Below are 22,712 nucleotides of genomic sequence, written 5' to 3'. Positions count from 1 at the left end.
ATTTGGAAGCAGCTCAGCACAGTCACCTTCCAACGCAGAAGGGCCCAGCTCCTGGATCGGCCGCCCAGCGCGGGGAGGCTCCGGGGCAGGGGGCTCGTGCCCGGGGGAGCCGCTGCCTCTCGGCCTCCGCGCAGCGGCAGGGAGGGCCCCGCGGCTCCGCGGCAGCCTCGGGCGCCGCGTCGGCGGGAGAGCAGCACCGAGAGCGGCTCCGAGAGCTGCTCCGCTGCTGAAAACGAGGGCAGTTGTTATTCACAGAAAGGAGGCTCTTTTGCCAGTAGTTTTCAAACAACACATTACCTATAAGGAGAGAGAAATTTAAAAAACTCACTGATTTACCATGTTAAAAAAAGATGGCACATTTATTGCTACATAAATGTTATATACATAGTGTTTTCTGTTACATAGACAGAAATTTTTTGAACTCTTGCTGCTGGTTGGAAAGGTTTATCAGCAATACCTTGAAATTTGACACAGGGTACAAATCTGCAATAAACCAACAATGGAAACTGGAGAACAAGATGAGAAGCAATTCATCTCGGACAATTAGCTCTTACAATACTCCATAGGTACTACACGGTATGCTAGAACCCTACTATGGTCTTACAATGCTATTGTAAATTTCTGATATTAATGAACAGGTTATGGTAAATAACCCTACATTTTTACTACCTAATATAGTAAAATAAAGTAAGAAACTTTTTACTGAAAACTTTTTCGATTTCAAAAATCTAGAAAGAGTAATATTTAGAATTCAAGAAATTTTCTTACAAGATTATTGTATAAAAGACTAGCTACAGTGAAAAATAAGCCAAATGTTTTTTTCTTTCTATTTTATGAAGGAAAGCTTCTGGGCATACTGCAAAGTCTAATATAGCCAAAAAGACAACAAGCTTAGAAGGAAAAAGGCCAGGCAGTGGCACGTGATCACTTTCACACGTCAAAAGCAACAAATTTGTTTAGCTGATAAACACTGAAATGAAGAACAAGGCCACAGATATAATCAGATGTTATTTGATGTATATGCAAATTAAAGTAATAGAAATGAGTCCACTAACTCCACAAACTGGTCTGTTAGGAACCATCCAAAACATGAGCTTAAATTCATTAGTTTATTTAAACAATCCATCCTTTGTTCTTTCAAATTAAATGACTTCATAAAAATGGTTTTGTTCCTTTTTTGTGTGTGCGAACCAATTGCCAGTGATATGAGATGCAAGATACAAACAATAGCTCCGACAACCTCAGCTTGGGAAATATCCTCCCATGGTCATTGCAGTGGAAGACAGTTTCCATGGAAGTTCAAAGGGATTTTAACCATTTCAACACATTTGTGACGAAGGAATACTTATGGACACTGTTCTGGTGGAGAAACATTTAATGGTTTAATGCTAATATGGCTTGGGAGGGCGTCATTTGTTTGCATTTGATTCACACTGATATTTTTCTCCACTGGCAAGCCATACAAAATGACAAGATAATTAATGTATACAGTAAGGAAAGATTGGTGACCATTGCTCTTTTACTCCATTAAGTATGTAGTCCACCTTACTGGTGGTTGTATCATCACACTACCTGCCATGGTGAATTTAGGATTTTAGTATTCACCAAAATTACAGCCTGAAAAAAATCTCCTTTGTATTTTAATGCATTTTGTGCTTACGTACAGCTAACACTTTACATGTACTATATGTAGTACTTACTGCTCGGAAAACAAAGCAACTCTAACAAAGTAGATTCTCCCCACCCAATTTACACTTCACATTACAAGCTTTACTATGAAGCCTAGAAGCCTAAGAAGGTTTTGTTTATAATTAGGAAAAAAAAATGTTTGAGGAAAGTCTCAGGGAAAATAAAAATCACTTTTTAAATCCAAGAAATGTTATGGTCATAGTATTGCTCCTGCCTGCCGCCTTCACTGTGTCTCCTACTGGCTTGAAGCACGGAACTCAGTATGGAAGGGTAACTATGACCATAACTGTTCAGATTACCAGAGACCAAAAATAACATAAAAAAAGCTATACCAAGGAATAGTTTCCTATTGCATGGAAAACACTAGTCATATGGCAAAAGGAGAGGAAAGGACAACAAAGACTTTTCCCTTCCTTTTTTAAGACACTAATAGGTTTGCTGGGAATGCTACGGGTCGACGGTTGTCACTGCTTTGTTCTCTGAATGTGAACAGCTTTAGTAAATGCTGGCATCCAGCTGAAATTCTATCAGCTTTTAACATGTTAACTTTTCCCTTTATATGTAGACCTTTACAGTTCCATAACAATAAATAAAATTTGTAGTTACAATGCATTTGTCAATTCAGTTTAGGCACAAGGCAACTTCCACAATGAGTGGAGAGATCACAACAGTCTCTGATTGTGCAGAAGCGACACACTGCTTGCAACAGAATGATATGTTCAGAGGATTTCATGGGCTGAAATTCTGCCTGAAGATCGTGTATCTTCAGTCCTGATGCAGGTGTTGACCAGTAGCTTTGATCATAAGATTGCATTTGGGTTTCTTGCTTCAAGTGTTTTCTCCTGTCAGGTTTGTGTCTTCATATAATGTTAGTTGTCTGTGTCCTTGTGAAGAAAGGTCACCTTCTGTGTATCCTACCAATAATTCTGGAATTCTAGCATGAAATTTGGGATAAAAAAGTGACATCAGGAAAAGAATCAACAGGAAATACAGTATCACCACATTAAACAAGTCTAAATGCATTTTAAGTCATTTAAGTGCAAAACAAAGTGACATTGAGCAACCTGTAAACCTTTCTCAGAGTGAATCCTGCACAGGTGACAATAGTGTAAAATATGGTCAGATCCCTCTGAGCCTTGAAGGGCAAAGTGAGACAGCTCCATCTCCTCCTCGCTCGAAATACCCAACACCAACGATCATGGGCTGAACTTAAATCAACAAACCTGCTCTATCTGCACCCCAAGAAATTGCTAGAATCTCCACATGCTAAAAACCAGGGATGATTATTACAAAAGTAGAAATCAAATGCTCATTTTCACTATTCTAATGTAAAGGCTGTTAAGGAATTATTTACCCTGTACCTCCTTACAATTCACCAACCTAGTTCCAGTTACGAATGCAACTTCTGGATCAGCTGTCTAGCAAGGAAGTAACTGAGTCAACTAATAAAACCTGCTAATTCTCTTCTGAAAGTTGCTGGTGTTTGAACTCTCTTATTTCCTCTTTTATTTTTGAGAGTGCCTTGTAAAAGCAGCAGTATAGTCAACTTTCATAAGTAGCTAATTGATATAATAAGATTCATTCAAAGCACAATACAGAAATCTGCTATAAATCAAAAATTATCTGACAAAGTAGTCCATTGCACTGGTATGATATAAAACAAATGATAAGAAATTGAAGCATAGCCAAGAAAAAAATAAGAAAAAAAAAAAAAAAAGAATTTGACTCTAAGGCATGGGAGAAAAAAAAATACAAATACTGACTCCAACAAGGCTCAGTTTAAATGCCACTGTTGTTTTGAAAAGAGCACTGGGCAGTAATAAACTTCCATGGGATTCAATCTGGCAAGATGAGTGCCTTTATCTGAAGTTAAAATAGAAGCAAAACAATCCATACATCCTATGACAATAAACTCTCGCAAAACACCACAAAATTGAACTCAAGGTGAGCATCACTCTTGATTAAAAAGTGACAAAATCCTACTGATATGAAGACATGGAATATCCTTTTTTTTTTGGTCAAAAACATTTTTTATACTTACAAAAAATTCCATCTGCACACTTCAGCTCTCTCATATGTGTCTACTTGGGGTACTACAATATACCCTTTGTTTTGCACAGCTAAAAACACTGCCTTTTAAGTCTCTTAGCTATCTTCACTAAAACAGTTTGCAAATTCAGATGGTGATCGCCACTGGACAAATAGTATGAGTTGAAATCATCATTTGTTATCTAGCCTTAAGTGAGAGAGCAAACCTCTGTCTGAGATGAGAAGTCTCCCTGTTTGAATCAGGGCTGGAAAACATACATGGATTTTAAAATGAACTAATGTGATATTTAGACCATTAAAGATGTATAATTCATCTCTATTGTTCTTGGCTTATCTAGCGAAGCTGTTAGCTGTTCTTCTGATGTCATGCCAAGATGGCCACCTGAGCCAAGAGATGGAGTCATCAATGTGCACAAGCAACAATAAATGTAACTTTTCTTTTTAAACTACACACCAACCTGCCAGCTTTTTCTCAGAGGCATAAAAGTGCACAATTTTTGCTAGCGGTGGCTGAGTTACCAAGAACAAGCCCCCGTGCCCTTCAGCACCTTTCCCGTTCGGAGCATGCAGAGCGGGCTGTACCTGGCTGGTGCTCACATATGACCCATAGGGTTGGTAGTTTCACTCAGGCCAGGGTGGCTTCCTGGGTGCGGTGTTGGCGGCTCTGCCGATACGGCAGAAACTTTTTCTTCTTCCCTTCTCTTAAGGCAGGCTGCTTTAGGGTTTAGGTTTCGTTCTATAATAGAAAAATATTTCTTAAAACATCCCATATGAACACCAGGGGAACATCAACACATTAATCACTGCAGTAAAAACAGCTCACACAGCTTCCATTTCTTAAGCACCTCCAGGCACGTGTTATAAAAGCAGGTGTAAAGCAGCAAACGAGCACTACTGAAAATCCTACCAAGCACCTCCTGACCGACATGTCTGTAGAAACCTTCATAGCACCTACAAAACATAGCACCTTCAGGAACCTTAAAAAGTGTCTCTCCTTGTCACAGAAAGTTGCTAAACTGCAAGTTCTGGAAAATCCGTGATTTGTACTGCAATAAGGATAGTTGTGTTTTGCTGCCATGCTAAAGCTCTACAGACCTGCTGGCATCACACTGCTTTTAATACTGTCACGGCTTCTTTCTTCGCCTTCAAACAGCTTTGGCTGCTGCATGAATCCAGGAGCAGGAATTTGTTGATTCTGAATTTATTTTCTTGATTCTTTGTCCTCAAATCTATGAATCACCTCATGCCCATCTCCCTCAAAATCAAGAGAATATGATGATATTCATCCAGAGTAAAAGGAATTTTTACTATACTTCTTTTCATATTATAAAGGCAATGATTGCCAGCTGTGGACTAGCAATCAAAATACTTTCCATCAGATGATTCCACCTCCCCAATTAGCCTCAGAGACAGAGATTTGGATCCATTTTCCAAATAATGGCAGTTTCTGAAAGTCAAATGTTTGTTCTTCAAAATGGCTTTTCATGATTTCAAAAATAAAAGACTTAAATCTCAATGGCCAGAAAGAGACATGTAAAGGATATGCAATATATTCTGTCAATTAAAACAAGCAATTTTGATCTTGGTGCATGTTGAATTCAAACAACATTTTGAGCTATTTTTCTAGCTGTCAGTAAATTCTATTTTTGCACGTTCAGATTGCAGATACAATTTTAACTGTGAAGAGGCTGCCAACGTGGCGAGCAGGCAGCAGGAGCTCGGCCCAAGGGCTCCTCGCCCTTCTCTTCCCTTGTGCACGTGTCCCCTCAGCACTCGCCGCTTGCTGACCCAGGGCACTGGGCAAAACTGTCTGGCAATTTTGCACCGACTTAATTCTGCCTTTCCCCAAATCCTCCTCCCGGAACCTCCAAGCCTGATCGTTCCAAAGAGTGTGCTGCATAAAAACTGCTAACTTTTCCTAATTACAGTTTTCTTTGTTTAAATGTGGCTGGCCTTGAGGTTTTAAAGACGATTTATGTGGAAAGTTTGAATGGAAGCTGATTTTGGTTATTTAGCAAACGGAGACAAAAGTGCCAGCCTACAGTTAAAGCTTCAAATCTAAGCTGTTTTATTTTGGATAGCAGCAATCAGAGAGGAAATTGCTTATGCCATTCTGTAGATGCATTGGAGAAAACTAATCTGGAAGTGCCCAGAAAACTCTGGCCACTTGTTTCAGCGAACGTAAGCGGGAGCAGAGCAGATCCCAATGCTGGCCGGTGAGATGAAGATGAAGCAGGAGGGCAGAGCAGCCGCGCGGGCGCCCGCGGCAGTCACCCCACACAGCGAGCACAGGCGGCCGTGTAAATAAGCTTGGAAGGGATAACTCTCCACGTCAATAAAACATAAATTTAACATGGGATTAAAGGTCAACAATAGCTTCAGCAACACACAAGGATGGAAGGATTTCTAGAGAAATATCTTTCCTTAAGAGAAAACTAGGCAAAAAAAAAATCCTCTTCTGTAATACTCTCCTGTAATATCAGTAGGGGCTATGATTTCTCTTCTGGAAAATTTAAAGAAATAAAGAAAATCCATGCAACTCCCACCTCCTACTCCAATTCAATTAAAGTACCAGTGGACTTCCTTCCTCCTCTCTGGTATGATTAATGAAGTAAATGCATTTAAATTTACTGCATTTTAATATTCAAATTATGGTGTTGGGTTATAATCTCTTATTTTTACTAGAGTTTGCTGTACTACTAAGTAAAGATTTCTTACAATTTAAATTAAGATATGTCAAGGTTTTATGTAACCAATTTACTATGAAAACAGGCCAAGACAGCTAACTGCACAGAGGAAAGGAAAAGGAGGGAGTACAAAGCCAGCCGCTCCGCTCCTCCTGGAGCCCCTCGCCCTGCGGCAGAACGTCAGGCAGTTGGGGAGCTCGGGCACCTCCTGACAAGACGCTCCACAAAGCAGCCCCGCGAAGCCCGGCCCGGCCCCTCACCTCTCACTTGCTGCTCTAGACTGAGAATGACTGCCACAGCCTGGTGAAGAATTAGCAGTTTTGTCTGCGGTTTTTCACTCTTCAGATGAAGCTGACACATGCGGCCAAGCTCTTTGAATGCCTCGTTAATGTCTCGCACGCGCAAACGTTCTCTGGCGTTATTTGCCATTCTCCTCTCCTTTTCTCTCTCTATTTTCTGCTCTGGGTTTAAATCCTCATCTTCATTAGTACTGCTGCAAGAAGGGATAAGTAAAAGTATACTGAAATTACCACCAGCATTCAAAACAAGTGTCCCTGCTCAATGAAAACTCTCATTTGCTGAATTTAAATTGCTTGCCATTTAATCTGTTTCATGTTAAAACATATTTTTTGTAACACACATTTGGCTATAATTTCACCAAAAAAGTTAGTTTAAGGACTAGAGAGAATTCTTCATATTCCTGGATTTCATGGATTTTTTCCCTCACATAAAAATTCAACGGTTTCTACCTGGAGAACATCCACAGAGCAGTGTCTACAGCTGCTTCCCGCACGAGCGGCAGCAGGATCGTGCTGCCCCTTGCTGAAGCAGCTGGACTCAAACTGCTGCTGCACTCGCTCGCTGACGGCAGTGCCAGGAGCTACTCACCCATCTTTTCAAGTGAGGAATAAATACTTTTTTTTTTTTAACTAATAGATACTAGAAACCAGCAAAAACTCATTTCATACAAAAAGATATTCAAATAATGTCAATTTAATACACTTTAAAAAGGGTTTAATTTTATTAAAGATTCGCCTGGTCAGCTTTAGAAATATTTTCTTCTTATCATAGCCAACATAAAGGTAATGGCTGCATTTAGAATTCTTGTATTACTTCACTTGAAACTATGGTATCAACTCATTTTTGACATCGGATTAAAGCTGTGCTAAAAAAAACTCTACTAAAATTAATACATGAAAATGCTATTAGATACAAATGACAGCATAGGCTCTATATTTTGTCCCAAAACTCTGATTTTTTGTATTATAATCATGTCAAATTTCAAAGCTTGTTTCAGGCATACCCAGAAGCATTTATTCCCTGTTCTGTCCAGGTTACTTGTCTACAGCTTGGGAGAAGAAAAAAATGTTTCAAACAGTATTTCCATGTGTTCTTGATCCCAGCCCCGGGGCTGCCAGGCTGGCGCTCTCCAGGAGCGGCAGTGGCCTTGGAGAGGCGCAGCCCCGACACGGGTGCCAGGGATTACAGAGATCTCTGGCACTCTCTCATCCTTGGCATGGGCTGAATCTGATCTGAATCTTTTACACCATTTATCTGAATGGGCAGATATGAGACGTGGCAAGAACATAAGTGAATATACAGTTTTCGGGGAATTTTACAGGAGGAAATCCTCCATCCTGTATTCAAATAGATAGATACACTGAAGACTTTTTATCTTCAAGTTTCAGCTGCCTATTAACATGTGCACTAAGGTCACGAGCGAGCTTTGAAATACATTTATCAACGTAAAGGACAACAATATGTAGCCTATACAGAACATTAACTAAGGACAAGCTCTCTGTTCCATGTTGGCAACACACCTTGTTCTGCCTCTAGATGAAACCTTGATATCCTTCTGGGAGGACTCATCATCTGATTTCATGTCATCCGATGAGGGGGGTTCATGTATATTTTCATCCTTCTCCTTGTGTTCAGACTTGATTTCTGTTGGGCCTATGGCCACAGACTGGCTCTGTAGGCCGCCTGGCAAGGCTGCAAGGAAGCAGAGCGCCCGGTGAGTATCACGTGGTGCTTCCCGCGGGACACGCAGGGCACTCGAGCCGGGGGCTGCAGCCTCCGGGCGAGCGCAGGGAGGTTTAACAACAAAACAGAGCAGCTCTAGCAAAACTGCTGTGCTCAGACATGTGCCATGGGGCTGTAAAGGGATCATAATTCATAGGGAAGGTTGATTGGTAAGTAACAGACACTGTAAAAGACAAAAATATATTTAGAGAAGCAGGAAAACTTGCTGTATTAGATGAGAGGCAAATCTCAGAGATAGAGCTGCAGGTCTAAAGACATCATCTACACTGAGACAGAGGCTTCTGTCTCTGCCAAATTTGCAAAACGCACAACCCTAAATCATGCAGTCTGGCCAATGAATAACCTGACTTCTCTTTTCTAGCCCTTGGCTTTTCAGGCTAAAAAAAAGACTATCACAGGCTGGAGTGGAAAGGTCTTTTTACGGGCTAGACTGAAATCTGCAGTCAGTCCCTCTGCAACCCCCCTGGCTGCAGCACTGCAGCTGGAATTACGGCTACTCCAGCTGGAAACCATGGCTATAATGCAAAATCTCCTGCTGAAACTATATTGGCAGAAGCCTGACAAAGGGCTGCCCCCTCAGGAGGCTCGCAGGAATCCCCAACAGGGGCAGTTCATAGGCTTTAAAATTTAAAAAGCTGATTTTCACTTCTCAACGTTAGAACCAAGTTTATCAAGATCAACAGCCTTAATGGCTCTACATTATCAGAGACTTCTTCGTTCAGCATTTAATATTCAGCAGGAAAGTTACCTCTGTAGCTTTCTTGTGTTTTATGATTTAGTTCTGTGCTCTGACCAGAAACTGTACTGGGAAGAACTGAATGGTTGCTGTTGAGGCTGACACTTTCTTCCCGATGAGTTCCGACCTGAAGCAAAATAAAATAAACATTTCTATTAAATTTCTACTGAAAGATGTGATTCAATGAAACCATCCAAAAACAGAAGTTTAAAAGACAAAGTACTTGCTCAATTAGAAGGCCGAGTTAAGCTCTAGCTCTCTAAAGGAAAGATGCAGCTGAAAGATACTGTTACACTAAACCACTGGATACACCAGAGTGGGTTAAGTTGCGATTCAAGCAGTGACCAACACCTGTTTGCAATAATGCAGCTGCCAAACATTTTTTATTCAAAATTATACACAGAATACTGCAGAATTTTCTTCTTCATTTATACCTGAGAAGCAAGAGTTTGGACTATCTCAGACAGCCTTAAACTAGTGGATCTATGAACTCTAGGACTTTCAACATTTTGATCTTCAAAATAAAATCCTGAGAAAAGACTTTCATGCAAGAGAGATAGGTATATGTGTCTAAATACATAGGGGTGTGTATGTGTCTGTACACAGGCACACAGATATGTGTACATGTATATATGCAAACACAAAAAAACATACTTAACATTTTCCCCTCATTTCTTGTTCGCTGAAACAAGATTAAGAAACAGATCTATTTTCACAATATCATTATTCTACTCACTTTAATAATTTTCTGTTCTTCCTCCTTTCTCAGCTAAACACATTCCTATTAGCCCCATTACAGAATCTTATCATACGGAAATAATCCAGGCATTTAACTATTCTTACCATCCCCTCTGTATTTTTAATCTGCTCTTTCATAATACAACATGTCTAGGTAGCAAGCACTGAGATGAAGAGTCTTAAAAAAAAATCTAATTTTGCATGAACTTGAATGAGTGCTACTTATGTAAGAGTGGTAAGTGCACATACACAGCTCAGAGCCACGCTGCTCAGGGCAGAGCGCTTAACACTGTTATCAATTCAAGGTTCCAGTTAAAAAAGGAGAACATTCTTCGGTTTGAAAAGCGAAGAGGTAAAGACACTGCTCGAGTTTAAATAATTTGGAACATTGGCCATTAATGCTCTGATTTCTGAAGCACAAATGTCCTTTAAATATTTATAATATTACATAGTGTAATTAAACAGTTAAAAAAGAACAAAGATGAAGGATTCTGCTATTATTTGTATAGTTATAAAATTGGCTACAGATGAAGCTTTTTATTGGAACAGTAGCAAACATGTCAACTAGAATATTAAGCCTTTAATTAAATAGGTTTATTGCCTGGAGTTACACATGAGAACCACTGTTTTTCAATAAATCCTTCAATCCTAGTAAACTGCTGAGCTTTGAATCCCTCTTGAGTAATTAATGCAGCTTTTACCTTTCATGTCTTAGTACGGGTTTTACCCAGAGACAGATAAATACCCTTATGCAAGTTTATCCTTTGTTTAATACACACGCGCTCCTGTAAGCTCAAGCACAGGAACAAGGAAGGGGAAAAGCCCCGGAGCCAGGCGGAGCTCCGGCGGCAGCGGGAAGGGCCCGGTGCCCACGCAGGGAGCACCGAGCACCGGCCCCGCTCCTCCGGGCGCCCCGCGGCCAGGCCCTGTTTGGGCCCCTGCTCGGCTGCTCGTGCCTAGTCCCAACACATGAGGGGGCTTTCACGCAAGATACGGCCCCATCGTCCCTTTGCAGGCAGGTTAGTGCCCGAATCTGCTCCTTAAAAAAAGGCAAATGTTTCGTAAAGCAGTGCAAAACCCAACTGCTGCCAGCAGCCCGGCAGGGTTAGCAGCTGGGGCTGGTTGGGAAGTGACGGAGAAGCAAATCACTCCTGAGGCAGAAAATAAATTAGAAATAAAAACTGAATTCAAATCCATGAAACAGCTCACGAGCTAAAGGCTCATCCTTTGGATTGGCACTGGTTAGAGCCTTTAGCTCTTAAGATTTTTCTTTAATGAAACTCACCACAACATGAATTTTGATTCAGGATTTGACTCCTATCTGTGATGTAAATAAAAAAAAATAAAAAAAAAAAAGGAAGAAAGAAAGAAAAAGAAAGAAAGAAACCAGCAGCCAAATAACTCCAAAGCAGCAGCCTCCCTGCAGGTTAATGCTCTCGCAGGAAGGCAAAGAGCTTTATGCAGAAACATGGCATCAGTGACTGCTTGCAGGTACCGAGCTACAGGTTTACCAGTGCAAAGCCCTCCCCAAGCCCAGAAGGTGCCGTTTCGTTTCCCTCCGCTTCCCACTGCAGCGGAAAGGAGCTGCCAGCAGGGCCCAAGGCTGAGAGGAGAGGCCGCCTCACAGCACGTGTCACTGCTGCCACCAACAAGCTGTTCTAACCAGGCGGTTTCCTCGCAGGAGCCCCCAAAAGGGTTATGGCGGGGGCCGTGGGACGGGCACCTCGCGCGTTTGTGCTGCTCCTCCCTCGCCTTTGCGTCAGCACATTCTTTGCTGAGCTGCTGCCATAAATATCCCCATTACAAAAACACTTGTAACAACCTGCGTGGCAGCACGGGAGCCTCCCGGGGGGCCGTCACCTCAAGATGGTGCCGCTGCCCTCTCAGCACAGAGCTGCCGCCCACCAGGCCGGCCGGAGCTCCCACAGCAGCGGCCTCCAGGGCCTGCTCCCTTCAGAAGCCCTTGGGAGCTGCAGAGGAGCGAAAACACCTCCCTCACCCCCGGCGCCACCTCAAGCAGCTGCCCCGCACGGCCCTCCCCAGACACCTCCACGAGGGGCCCGCGCGGCCCTCACCTGCTTGAAGGGGCTGAGGAGAGCGCAGGGCTGCCCCGCGGAGAGCACTGCACTGCTGCAGCGCTTTATAAAACTCCAATTGCAAAACCAAAACACTCCAGAACAATCTGAGCAGCAAGGAGGCCAGAAATGTGTATGCTTGAATTGTATTTAAATCACTGGCGCAATCACTGCTGTGGGGAGGTGTGTGGGGGCACTATACAACCTAAACATATTTGTGTCTCAAGCAAACCAAAAAAGGTACAGCCCCGTCAGTCCAATCATACAGGACCACTGTTCTTCTCAAACTATGGACAGCTACAAGGCTGATGCAGTTTAGCGGCGGAGCTCTATTTATTTTAATGCATTGCAGGATGGTCTTGTTTATGGGATGCACAGAGATAAAGCTTCCCAGCACTGAAGTAAAATGAAAATAAAAAAGTAAAGGAGGCAAAGCTTACCGGTACCTGAAGGCAGAAGTACAGCTATGAGTGTTTTTGGCAGCTAAGTACCCACCAGAGAAAAGGGGACTGCGTGGGGCGCCCAAGGCTCCGACGGGCGCAGGGAGTGCCGCGGCCGGCACGGGGGGCAGGGGTTACCTCTCACCCTGTTCCTGTGGTACCTGGAAAAAACCTGCTACGTGGGGAGTGCGCTACACCCCTAACTGCTTTTCCAGGCCTTTATTTATTCATTTGCTTTTAATCAACTCATGCTGTTCCTTTTCCGTTGTATTGCAAGGACAAATAAAAAGCAGCCTGAATAAGAACAAAAGGAGTATTCCTTCTTAACTGTGCAGCAATGCACAAAATAAAATACAACCCAACTTCAAAGGCCACTTAGCAAGTATTTGATGAGTTTGAGCAAGCCTAATGGACAGCCCGGCTAAAGGAAACGAGCCCGTTCGGGGAACAGGAAATGAAGTCAACTAGAGTTTTAAAATAAATCTGGCTCAAAAATTAAGCAAATGTTAAAATAAAACCATGTCTGGTTACACTAATTACATAAAAAGGAGTTAAATTACTCATTTCCTAGCTCCTTTTGCCAAGATCATCTTCTTCTAGGGAAATTTAATTTATTCTTTTATCTTATTTTTGCTAAAGAACAAAAATGTCTTGCATAAAGATCTTTTATTCCTAGACAAGGAAGCTTCATTTATCGCTAAATCCCACAGAAACATTTCCTGATCAAAAAAAAAAAACAACAAAAAAGACCTGTATCACCCCAAACAGAAGCCAGGATAGGGAAACAACCCTAGCAATGTTGACACTCCTCATCATGCTTAGCCAATTCCCATCATTGCCTTAAAATTTATGGGAGGTCCTCTTAAAAAAAAAAAAAAAAAAAAGTTATTTAATTTCTGAACAAAGTGTAGCTCTTACAGATCCAGAGTGTGTGTCAAATTCCCTACCCTTCTACATTTACAGCTTCAAGAAAAGCAAATAGCAAAAAGAAATCCCATTTCAAAGGAGGTGACTCCTGCCCGCTGTGGGACTCCTGGGCAATTCCCTGCGGGACGCAGGGTCCCCTGAGCGGGGACAGGCTCCCTCTCCCCAGCTCTCGCCCCAGGTTTGGCCAACTCGTCAGCACCAAGCGATGCCCCGGGCCGATGCCCTGGCAGGAAGGCCAGAGCAGCAGCCGGCTGGTGGAGCCAGCTCTTCCCGTGTAATAAAATTAAGGTTAATCCAAGAAATTCTTTAGCTCACTCAATTTTCAAGTCAAATCTGATCTGAAAATTTGTTTTGCCCAGCCAGGATGAAGAACAAAAGCTTTTTTGTTTGTTTGTTCGTTTCCCTAATCTACATTTATTATGAACAGTTAGCAAGCATCCCTCAACCAGAACTGCAGATCCATCATTATATGATAAAATCAAGGCCATATTACATTTTAATCACACAACCACATTAAACTACAGCAGACCTAGGAACCTTTATTCATTTTGGAGAGCCATTTTCCACTGTCACCTATTTTAATCAAAACTTAATTAAGGCATTTGTCATAGGTCAGTCTAAAACAGAAACACAGAGCAGTTATGTATATTTTTGCACTACCTACGTTCGACTGCACAGAGAGAAATATTGTCATTGCAATTTCAGTCATCTACTTCATCCTACACCTTTAAGATAAAAAAAAGTAGTATTCTTTTGTAAAACTAAATTTCAGTCTACCTTGAAACGCTGTAAAACTTTCCTCTTAACAATATTATTTAAAAATTAAATAGGATATTGCATTAAAAAAACTAATTTTAAGGTATTTATTTATCACTTCATTACTAAAAGCCACTATGAACTTATATAGAAGCCTAAAGCTGGATATGCCATTGGAAACTCCCTGCCTCCAAGCCCCCAAACACACACAGCTTACAGAAACTACCCAGTTCTTTTTGATGTTTACTGCAACGGTTCTGAAATTAATATAAATGGATGTGTGACGTGCAAATGGGAGAGCCTGGAACTAATTCTGTTTTTATAGAATACAAACCCTTCAGCAATTGGGGTACCTAATTATTTTGATGATAGGTGAAATTTTGCCTTGATCACACAGTACCCAGCTGTGAATCTGTTTTATAACAGAAAATTTCACAGCATGTAACTGGTCTTTAAAATGACGCTGTAAACATGCAAACACATGGCACCGCTAAAACAAGCATGTTTTAAAAAAGCTCTTTAAGCATTTTTGAGAAGGAGGGAAAAGGAAGAAAGAGAGAAGCAAGAAACACCATAAATAGAATTCATTTACTATATAATGCTTTTAACATATTCCTGCTTACGAAGGGCTTAACTCATCTTTTTTTTCAGAACAGTTCACATTTTTAAAGAAACTAAGAGAGATGGATTGAATTATTTCACTCTTCTTGGGGATTAATCTAAAAGTTGTTTCCTCTTCATTGTTACTTACACTACAGCTGTGCTCGAACTCCTTTTCATTTGGAAAAAAAAGTTTAAATTTTGAGCCTGCACACACTATGGTTCCACATTCCAACAGCTTCCTCCCGTCCTCTGCCAGCATCTGCTATTGAAGACTAGTTCCAATTTACAATAAACAGCTTTTCCAGACCAGAACACTTGAAATTCAGTCCTTCTTGACTGCTTTTCCCATTCAATCTCCCTATTCACCATTTCAAGGAGAAAACTGTTCTGCCAATTATTACACATCTGGAAAAAATGCATGTATAAGCTGAAATGCGCTCAGCAGAAAGTTTCAGCTTTCTGCATATGGTCACAGCAGGATTTTATGGGCCACTGACCAGGCCAAAGTCTAAGTTTTCCCATCTTTCTCCTCCCCCTGATTTCTGCCCCCCCCCCTCCCCAGACCCTCTAATTGGAAACCCATAGCAGGTGCAGGTTGTCTGCCATCTTCTCCACCATAATCTCTAGTAGTTTTGTCCTGATAGATATTAATCTTGCAGTCCAGTTTTAACTCACTAGGCTCTATTACAACTTGAAGTTAGCAACTACAATTACTGTGCACAAATATGTTTTAAAACGTATTACCATTGACGCTTGTCTGTTGGCAGTTACAAGGCTAGATGCTCCGTAACTGGAGTTCAGGCTTCCAATCGGCCCGTTATGGGATGGTCCCAGTAAGCTGTGGATGTCGCCGTGGCCCCCCGAGAGGCTCGTTGACGGCCCCACGGCGTGATTCCGTAGCACGTGAATGGCATCGTCCAGCCTGTCCAAGCGATCCTCCATCCGCGACTGCTGTTGGGAATTAAGGAGAACCCTGACAGTCATTACCGCATCAACGCGGGGCCTCGTCACACTCTATCAGTTTCTACTTTGGAGACATTAAAGTCGGAAGATGAAGTGCAGTATCAAAAGGCTTTGAAAACACCTACCAGCACTACAAACAAACAAGGAAAAGAAAAGGTATCTGGAGATTTTGCTCAAGATAGCACTCATTCCACAAATAAGTGGCAGCTTTTAAAGTGAAGCTTATTATAAGGTTAATGTTACTTAGCTTCTACTACATGGCATGAACAAGAGAAAAAAGGGAAGTACTACAAAATAAACTATTATAGGATGAGAAGGAACGATCATAGAACCAGCCTTGCCATGTTGGTAACAATTAAGAGAGGCAGGGGCTTTTCGAGAACCTGTATTACAAGAAGATTGGAAAAAACTTGAAGTGACCATTTTATAAATATTGGTCTACAAACAGATATTTCAGAAATAAAAAGCAAGCTCTATATGTTAAAATAAGTCTCTAAGCCTTAGATTTTTTTAAAAAAGTCAAAAAAAAAAAACAAAGCAAAATTGATTCTGACATTGCAGCTCTCTAGAAACTGAACTAGCAGAATGTTGGCCCAAAGCTGGGTCACACACTACACTAATTAAAGCTTTTAATGGGGAATCCAAAGGAAGCATTAATTGAAACACAAAAAGGCACCATCTAAAGAGAAATAGTACCTCACAGACATCCTTTAAGAAGGACATTGCATCTTGCAAATGCTCGTGAAGTTGCTGTTCAACTCGATTTTTCTGGCAAAGTCAAGACAGAACAGGAAGCAAAGCACAGGTTAAGATTAATTCAAAAAAGAGGTGAGGAAACAGCTGATGTGCATGTCAGCAATAAATTGTTAGTCAAGTTAATGCAACAGAGATCTGATTATATTAAGATAAGAAAGGCTAATATTTAACACTGCAGTTTTGTTAGGATCCTAAGATGTACATACCAATCATACTTAATTGCCAAAATTGTGAAGAAAAGAAAACTGATTTAGCTTAAACTTATTCCTGTTAGTCAGAAAAAAAAGAAAAAAAAAAAAAAGGAAATCATATGTGCAGAAGCTAGAAATATTAATAGGCAATCAAAATCTTTCTCAATGTTCCCTCAAATTTTTCCCCTTTCCATCCCAAAGCTGTACCAGAAATTTATGAAACTAGTAACTTAAATCCTCTGCAGAATCTTCAAATCGAAACAGAATTCTAATAACAGATTATTTTATGTGTATTTGTTTCTAAAATGTTTTTTTATTTATAAATGAACAACCCTCATTTTATTTATAAATGAACATGATGTTAATAAACATCATTATTACAAATAAAATATATTAATACTTGAATGATAATGTAATCACAACAGACCCAAGGGAATACCATGTCAGGGAGAGAATAGGAAGGACAAGCAAATGCAAAGGCATGAAGTCTTTATCTTTTCTCCAGACTGAACTTTAGATAAGAATTAGCTATGGATTTGTGAAAAGGTACCAAAATCTCGTAACAGCGCTTTAGCACCAGCTGTCCTTAGCACAGAAGCCTGATGCCCAGGGAACAGATGGTGAAAGACACACCCTGCACGTCTTATATTGTTCAACTGAACAGGCCATTTGTTAGCAAAGAATTCATTTGTAATGCTATCCTACTGTTTCCTTTAATGATATGCAGGATTTATACAAAAACAAGCCTTCAGCTCTAACGTAGAAGTGGTATGTTGCTTTCCACATTTCTTACCAAGGAGTGTAGAGAGTTTTCGTAGTTGGGAGATGAGGGGGCTTGTCCTCCGCTCCTAGACCACTGACTGGCACCTGTCAAAATTGTCTAGGTTACTCACAGATATACGCAGCATAGGCAGGAAACAGAGAGGAGGTTTTTAACATAATTAACACCAACATATTCTGTACAAAGGTAGGATAACATATGGGTTTGCAAAGGAGAACAAATTCCTTCATTCCGCCTTACTGAGGGACACGTTACTACGACAAAGCTGTGACATTTTCAACCTCTTTCAGCATTAGAAAATAACAATAGACTACATGCACTGCACTTGAATTGACACCATAAAAACATAAATGAATCCTTTTTTCTTCGTATTATATTCGGTATATACAAACATATATTTACTTGCATGAAAATAAACAGCAAATTAATATTTTTAAAAAATTAAATTAAGGATAATTGGAAAAACATTTTTATATAACACCTCTCTATTAAATAACAAAGATTAAAACTAGATCTAAAAGTTTTCCTTATCTTGTCTAGCTTCATTCTGCATTCTTTTTTGTTTCAATTATAGAAAAAAAATAGATTATAATACATATGAAGTTTAGAAGAGCAAACAAACTTTGAGTTATTTCCTTTTGCAGTAGCAGGTATATCGACGGTAACTTGGAACAGATCTCATTTCAGCTAAAGAAACATTGACTATGGAACAAATCAGCAATTATATCCATATTACTTATATACTACAAATTCAAACATATAACTATTCTAATATGACCCAACAAATATACCTAATTACCATGTAAAATTTAGAAATAATTAGATGTGAAATGCAGTAACTAATAAAGCAGTACTTCTAGAACAAAGACTGAAGTAGTACAACATGTATTTTTCTCACCAACTAATAATGCATCTTTTATAAAGATACTACATGAAATTCTATGTCCATTAGAGACAGCTTCCTTTCAGCCATACAAATGTAATAATAAAGCAATTACATTAATAAATTATGGACATACAATCCAAAGCAGCTCATTAAAGGAAGAGCCTGTGGGCTTGTTCTTTCAATAACAGCCAGAGCTGAATGTCTGGAAAACTGGGAAAAGGTTTAATAACATTACAGTTCCTTTGTTCAGAGAGCTGCAAGTAGTTACCTTTTAAAGAAAGGGTTTTATTTAAGAAAAAGAGTACAGCTTGCATAGCTATTAAAATACTCAAATATTTCCTAATTAAAAAAAAAAAAAAAAGACATCTCCCAATTTCATAAAAGCCCAGAGCTGCCAAAACTGTGTTGGAATTTTCCTTTAAAAATATAATAGCATCAGTGAGTAAGGATATAATTAAAAATTTTCACTTCACACAGATATTTCGGGTCTTAGATCTACAGTTTCCCTCTCATTCCCAAATTTAGGAATAACGCTTAAGAGTCCAGCTGATTTCTGTTAAACACTAAAAAACTAACTTCAGACTATTTTGACTCAGCTGAGTGTTCAAGTTTTTATCTGGTCAAATCTCCAGTTTCAGAGACAAGACCAGAGGTGGGTTTCAAGGAGAGCTTACGACTGAGAAGCTCGAGTGTGCTGCTTCCTACAACACAGCATCAGCTCAGTATTACACAGAAAGGCAAACTACTATGAAAACAGAGCAATCCTTGATTCAGAAGTGACTTGAAGCCCATGTGTCTAGCTTTGATGACCCTTTTTAAATGGAAGAAGTCTTATTTCCTTCAAGCAAGGCCACAACAAAACTATTTGAGTGGAATTTCTCGCAAAGGAGGGGAAGGAAAAAAAAAAAATACCCATTCTTCTCTCCTTCAAAAAGCCCTACTGCAACCTGCAGTTTTTAATCACACCTCTAGCAACGCTGGCGCTCTTCATTAGGGCTGTGGATTGTGTTTCCAGGCCTGTGCAGGTTGCCAGATGGCTCCGATTTCCTGCCTGCCTCCTCCCACTCCCCCTCCTGGAAGTTTGTGCATGAAATCCACCAATTATGTTAAAAAGCAGCCTGGCAGCGCCAGCCCCGCAATTAACAACTGCAGCTTTTAGTGCAGCACCAACAGAGCAGCACGAAAAAACAAATAAGCCAGGCGAGCGGTCGGATTTACAGGGGTCATCGCCAGCGATCGCTGCTGCGCGGGGCGGCCGCCCGGCACCTCCCGGCCCCGATCCGCTCGCTCCCCTCGGACGCGGGATGTGTCGCCCCGCGGACGCGCTGGGCGCTTCTCAACGCCCCTCATCCGGCGAGGGCTGCTCCTAACACACCCAGCTTTGGATGTACTTATGGAAGACTAGATATCAAACGAGGGGAGCAAAGATGAGACACATACTACTGCCTCATCATACCTGGGGCGCTTTGTCCAAGCTTGTATCAGGCAGTTTCAAAAGCTTTGTGCTTAAAATAATAAAAATAATATTGTCAATCCATATGTACCAGCAACCAAAGGCCAAATGCTCAAACATGAACTTCTATATTTAAATGGCTCACGAAGCAACAATCTCTCAGTGCTTGAAATGGGAAACGGGATCCTCTTCTCATGTACAATTCAAGAGGAGGTAAATCAAAAACTTAGTCAAATCTAACATACTAAGACTGACAAATAAACAAAGAGTTGATTACAAAAGAGGACAATCGAGATGAAGGCTAAAATACTCCAAAATATATTATTTTAACATACATAAAACATTTGTGCTATCTGTAATAATTTTTTGGGGTCAGGACAAAAAAATGGCTACCAGGAGTATAAATAGCAATAAATATAGTAGTAATTACTTTACATTGTGCTTCACTGTGTTCTTAGTGACTCATCCGGGAATAAAGATAAAAGTCCAGATTCATAAATGAAGGTAATTAACTACTGGAGCAAATTACCAAAGGCTTGATACATTCTGTATTACTGGAATTAAAGGGGGGGATATAATTGTACAACAGATGCTAAGTTTGTGCCTGAGCAGGATTTCAGTATTACTTGCTTGTATCTACTACTGCTTTACTCACTAGATTCCCAAATGAGGAATGCATATTGAAGTGCCAATTGTGGAGAGTTTTAAATCTGACAGGGGTTGCAAAAGGCAGGCAGGGAGAAAACACACATTTTGGAAAGCTCAAATTCGTATCCTAAAAACACAAATTAGTTAGCGCTTTCATGTTTACAAAGTTAAGTGTGGCATCTAATTGGGGAGCTCCAGTTGGAATATCTAAAACTCTAAAGACTTTGGAAAGCACTACTTCCCTCCGCTCATAGCTCTTTTCAATATTTTGTTTTTTTGTTAAGAAGAAAAGAATAACTTTTGGTCTGACCAGTTTTTTCAGCAGAACAAGGATACAGAAGACATTTTTCATTGACTAATCACTAAATAATAATATAAAACACACACACATTAATTCCTTCATTACTCAATTCGACATGGATTTTTCATCATACAGGAAAAAAAAAAAGCCCAAAGCAGCTGTTCAGGTATGTCAGGTCACATATTCAGTAATCCATTAAAGTCCCCAAAAAAACAGAATAGTCTCCATTAAACATGAGTGAAGTCTGAACAATGCATGTGTTTTGAGTGACATTACATACATACATATGCATATATACATACATTTGCATATGACAGTCCCTCTACATCAATAACTTCATTAATCCATTCATCACACAACCATTCTGCTAAGCTCACTTTCTCTGTCCTTGACTATGACGTGATTTTATTCAAGAAAACCTCTAGCAAAAAAGTGATCAGCAGCCAGGAGTCTGCAGGGATATATCCAGCAGCAACGAACGGGAATACAGCCTGTGGTATGAACTTTAAATAATTTAGCAAATTGCACTATCGGAAAGAACGGGGTTAAAGTTACATCATCTTGCTTGTAATTCTAGTTCTTTGTTAAACAACAAATTTAAGTCAATGGAGCTTTCACAGTGCTCTCTATATGGAGAACAGCTGTTCAACTTTTACTAGACAGCTGAGGCCACGGCGTCTGCGAAAGCCGCGCTGGCGCGCGGTGCGGGAGGCAGCTGCCGCGGGTCCATCGCGGCGCTGGAATGCTCCTGCCCGCGCGCCGCCGCGCACAAAGCGCAGGTGACAGAGGTGGCCGCAGCGCACGGCGCTTACTGAGAAACATGCCAGAAATTCTTCTCCCATAGAATGACAGCATTCATGGAAGCTATGAATGAAAAGCTCTCCTGTTTTAAAACTGAAGGATCTCGCAGACTACTGCGTTTTCATGAGAGAGCGCGCACATCTGCTGCGTTTGTCGCCGAAAGCTGCTGCACAGGTTTTACGTGTGCGTGTTGTTTTTCTCCAGCGCTACAGATCAGTACAGATATTTGTAGCAGTTGGGACAACGTATGATTATTCAAAGTTTTCAATTATTATTTTAACAAGCTAATTTTCAGAGCCAGTTGCTAAAACTTAAATGAATCTTCATAACAAAATACATAAGAATTTGGATAAATTCAGATTTATAACAGAAAAATAATACAAAAAAAATAAAAATAATGTAAAAAATATGCAAGGAAGCAACTACCAATTCCCTGTCATTACAAAGAGAATGTTTTCAGAACAGTGATCAAATTATTCACAAGTAGTTGGTCTTTACCTGTAAGAGGCGATGGCGATCCAACTGGTGTCGATGGATTTGATGGAAAACTACTGCTGGTATGATCAGGAGAATAAATCTGATAATAGACAAAGAAATTCGTTTATCAATACACATCACAATAGGTAGTTTAAAAAAAAAAAAAGATATTTGGATTCCTTCTCATGCTTCATAGTAGACTGATGAAAATAGTTTGGCCAATCGATCGCAGTCCTACTTTATAACATGCAAGGTTCTAAAAATGTCCAGAGAACTTTCATTTTCAAATAGTTGTCAGAATAAGCACAGTGACACAAACAGAACAGATCTTATTTGAACTTTAACAGCAGCAGAAATTACAGCTTTTTTCATGCAAGGGAAATTGTTTGCATTAAGAATGAATAGTACACAGATAATTATAATGAATAAACGATCAGAAAAATGTGGAGGAATGATGAATTCCTAATCTTTAGAGAAGTAGAAGATTTTACCAACGTAAGCACACTGGTTACGTTTTAAAAACCAATCTTTTGCAAAAGAAAACATGGAGAAAACTTTTGGTTCTAGCTGGTTTGTACTTAGCAAACTAAAACCACCTGAAATTTTGTTGCTGTTACTATATATTACAGCAAATACATTTTTTAATACATACATATATAGACATACACACACACATATCTCAACTGCTCCCGTAAGTCTATTCTATTCTTTA

At 40.2% G+C, this 22,712-nt stretch overlaps 1 protein-coding gene across 7 annotated transcripts in view; it reads right to left on the bottom strand.

The window, feature by feature from the left end:
- Nucleotides 1-340: 340 nt before the first annotated feature.
- Nucleotides 341-22,712, bottom strand: part of TCF12 (transcription factor 12) — a 149,493-nt gene continuing 127,121 nt past the window's right edge. For 2 of the 7 annotated variants that reach the window (XM_088520129.1, XM_088520156.1), the window contains 9 exons: nucleotides 22,022-22,100; nucleotides 17,447-17,520; nucleotides 16,403-16,474; nucleotides 15,488-15,694; nucleotides 9,217-9,331; nucleotides 8,246-8,417; nucleotides 6,686-6,918; nucleotides 4,321-4,474; nucleotides 341-2,623 (listed from right to left, as the gene is read on the bottom strand). In XM_088520129.1, the coding sequence (XP_088376255.1) occupies nucleotides 4,332-4,474; nucleotides 6,686-6,918; nucleotides 8,246-8,417; nucleotides 9,217-9,331; nucleotides 15,488-15,694; nucleotides 16,403-16,474; nucleotides 17,447-17,520; nucleotides 22,022-22,100 (1,095 nt within the window). In that variant the 3' untranslated portion in view covers nucleotides 341-2,623; nucleotides 4,321-4,331. The remainder of the gene's footprint in view (nucleotides 2,624-4,320; nucleotides 4,475-6,685; nucleotides 6,919-8,245; nucleotides 8,418-9,216; nucleotides 9,332-15,487; nucleotides 15,695-16,402; nucleotides 16,475-17,446; nucleotides 17,521-22,021; nucleotides 22,101-22,712) is intronic. The other 5 variants (XM_088520149.1, XM_088520168.1, XM_088520141.1 and 2 more) reach the window with 3 other exon arrangements.

The sequence above is a fragment of the Tinamus guttatus genome, unplaced genomic scaffold (genome assembly GCF_059628265.1).
Source record: "Tinamus guttatus ecotype Peru unplaced genomic scaffold, ASM5962826v1 Tinamus_guttatus_pri_ptg000004l, whole genome shotgun sequence".
NCBI classification, from domain to species: Eukaryota; Metazoa; Chordata; class Aves; order Tinamiformes; family Tinamidae; genus Tinamus; species Tinamus guttatus.
The sequence above is the reverse complement of the archived record's forward strand: the minus strand, read 5'-3'. Positions and strand labels throughout refer to the sequence as shown.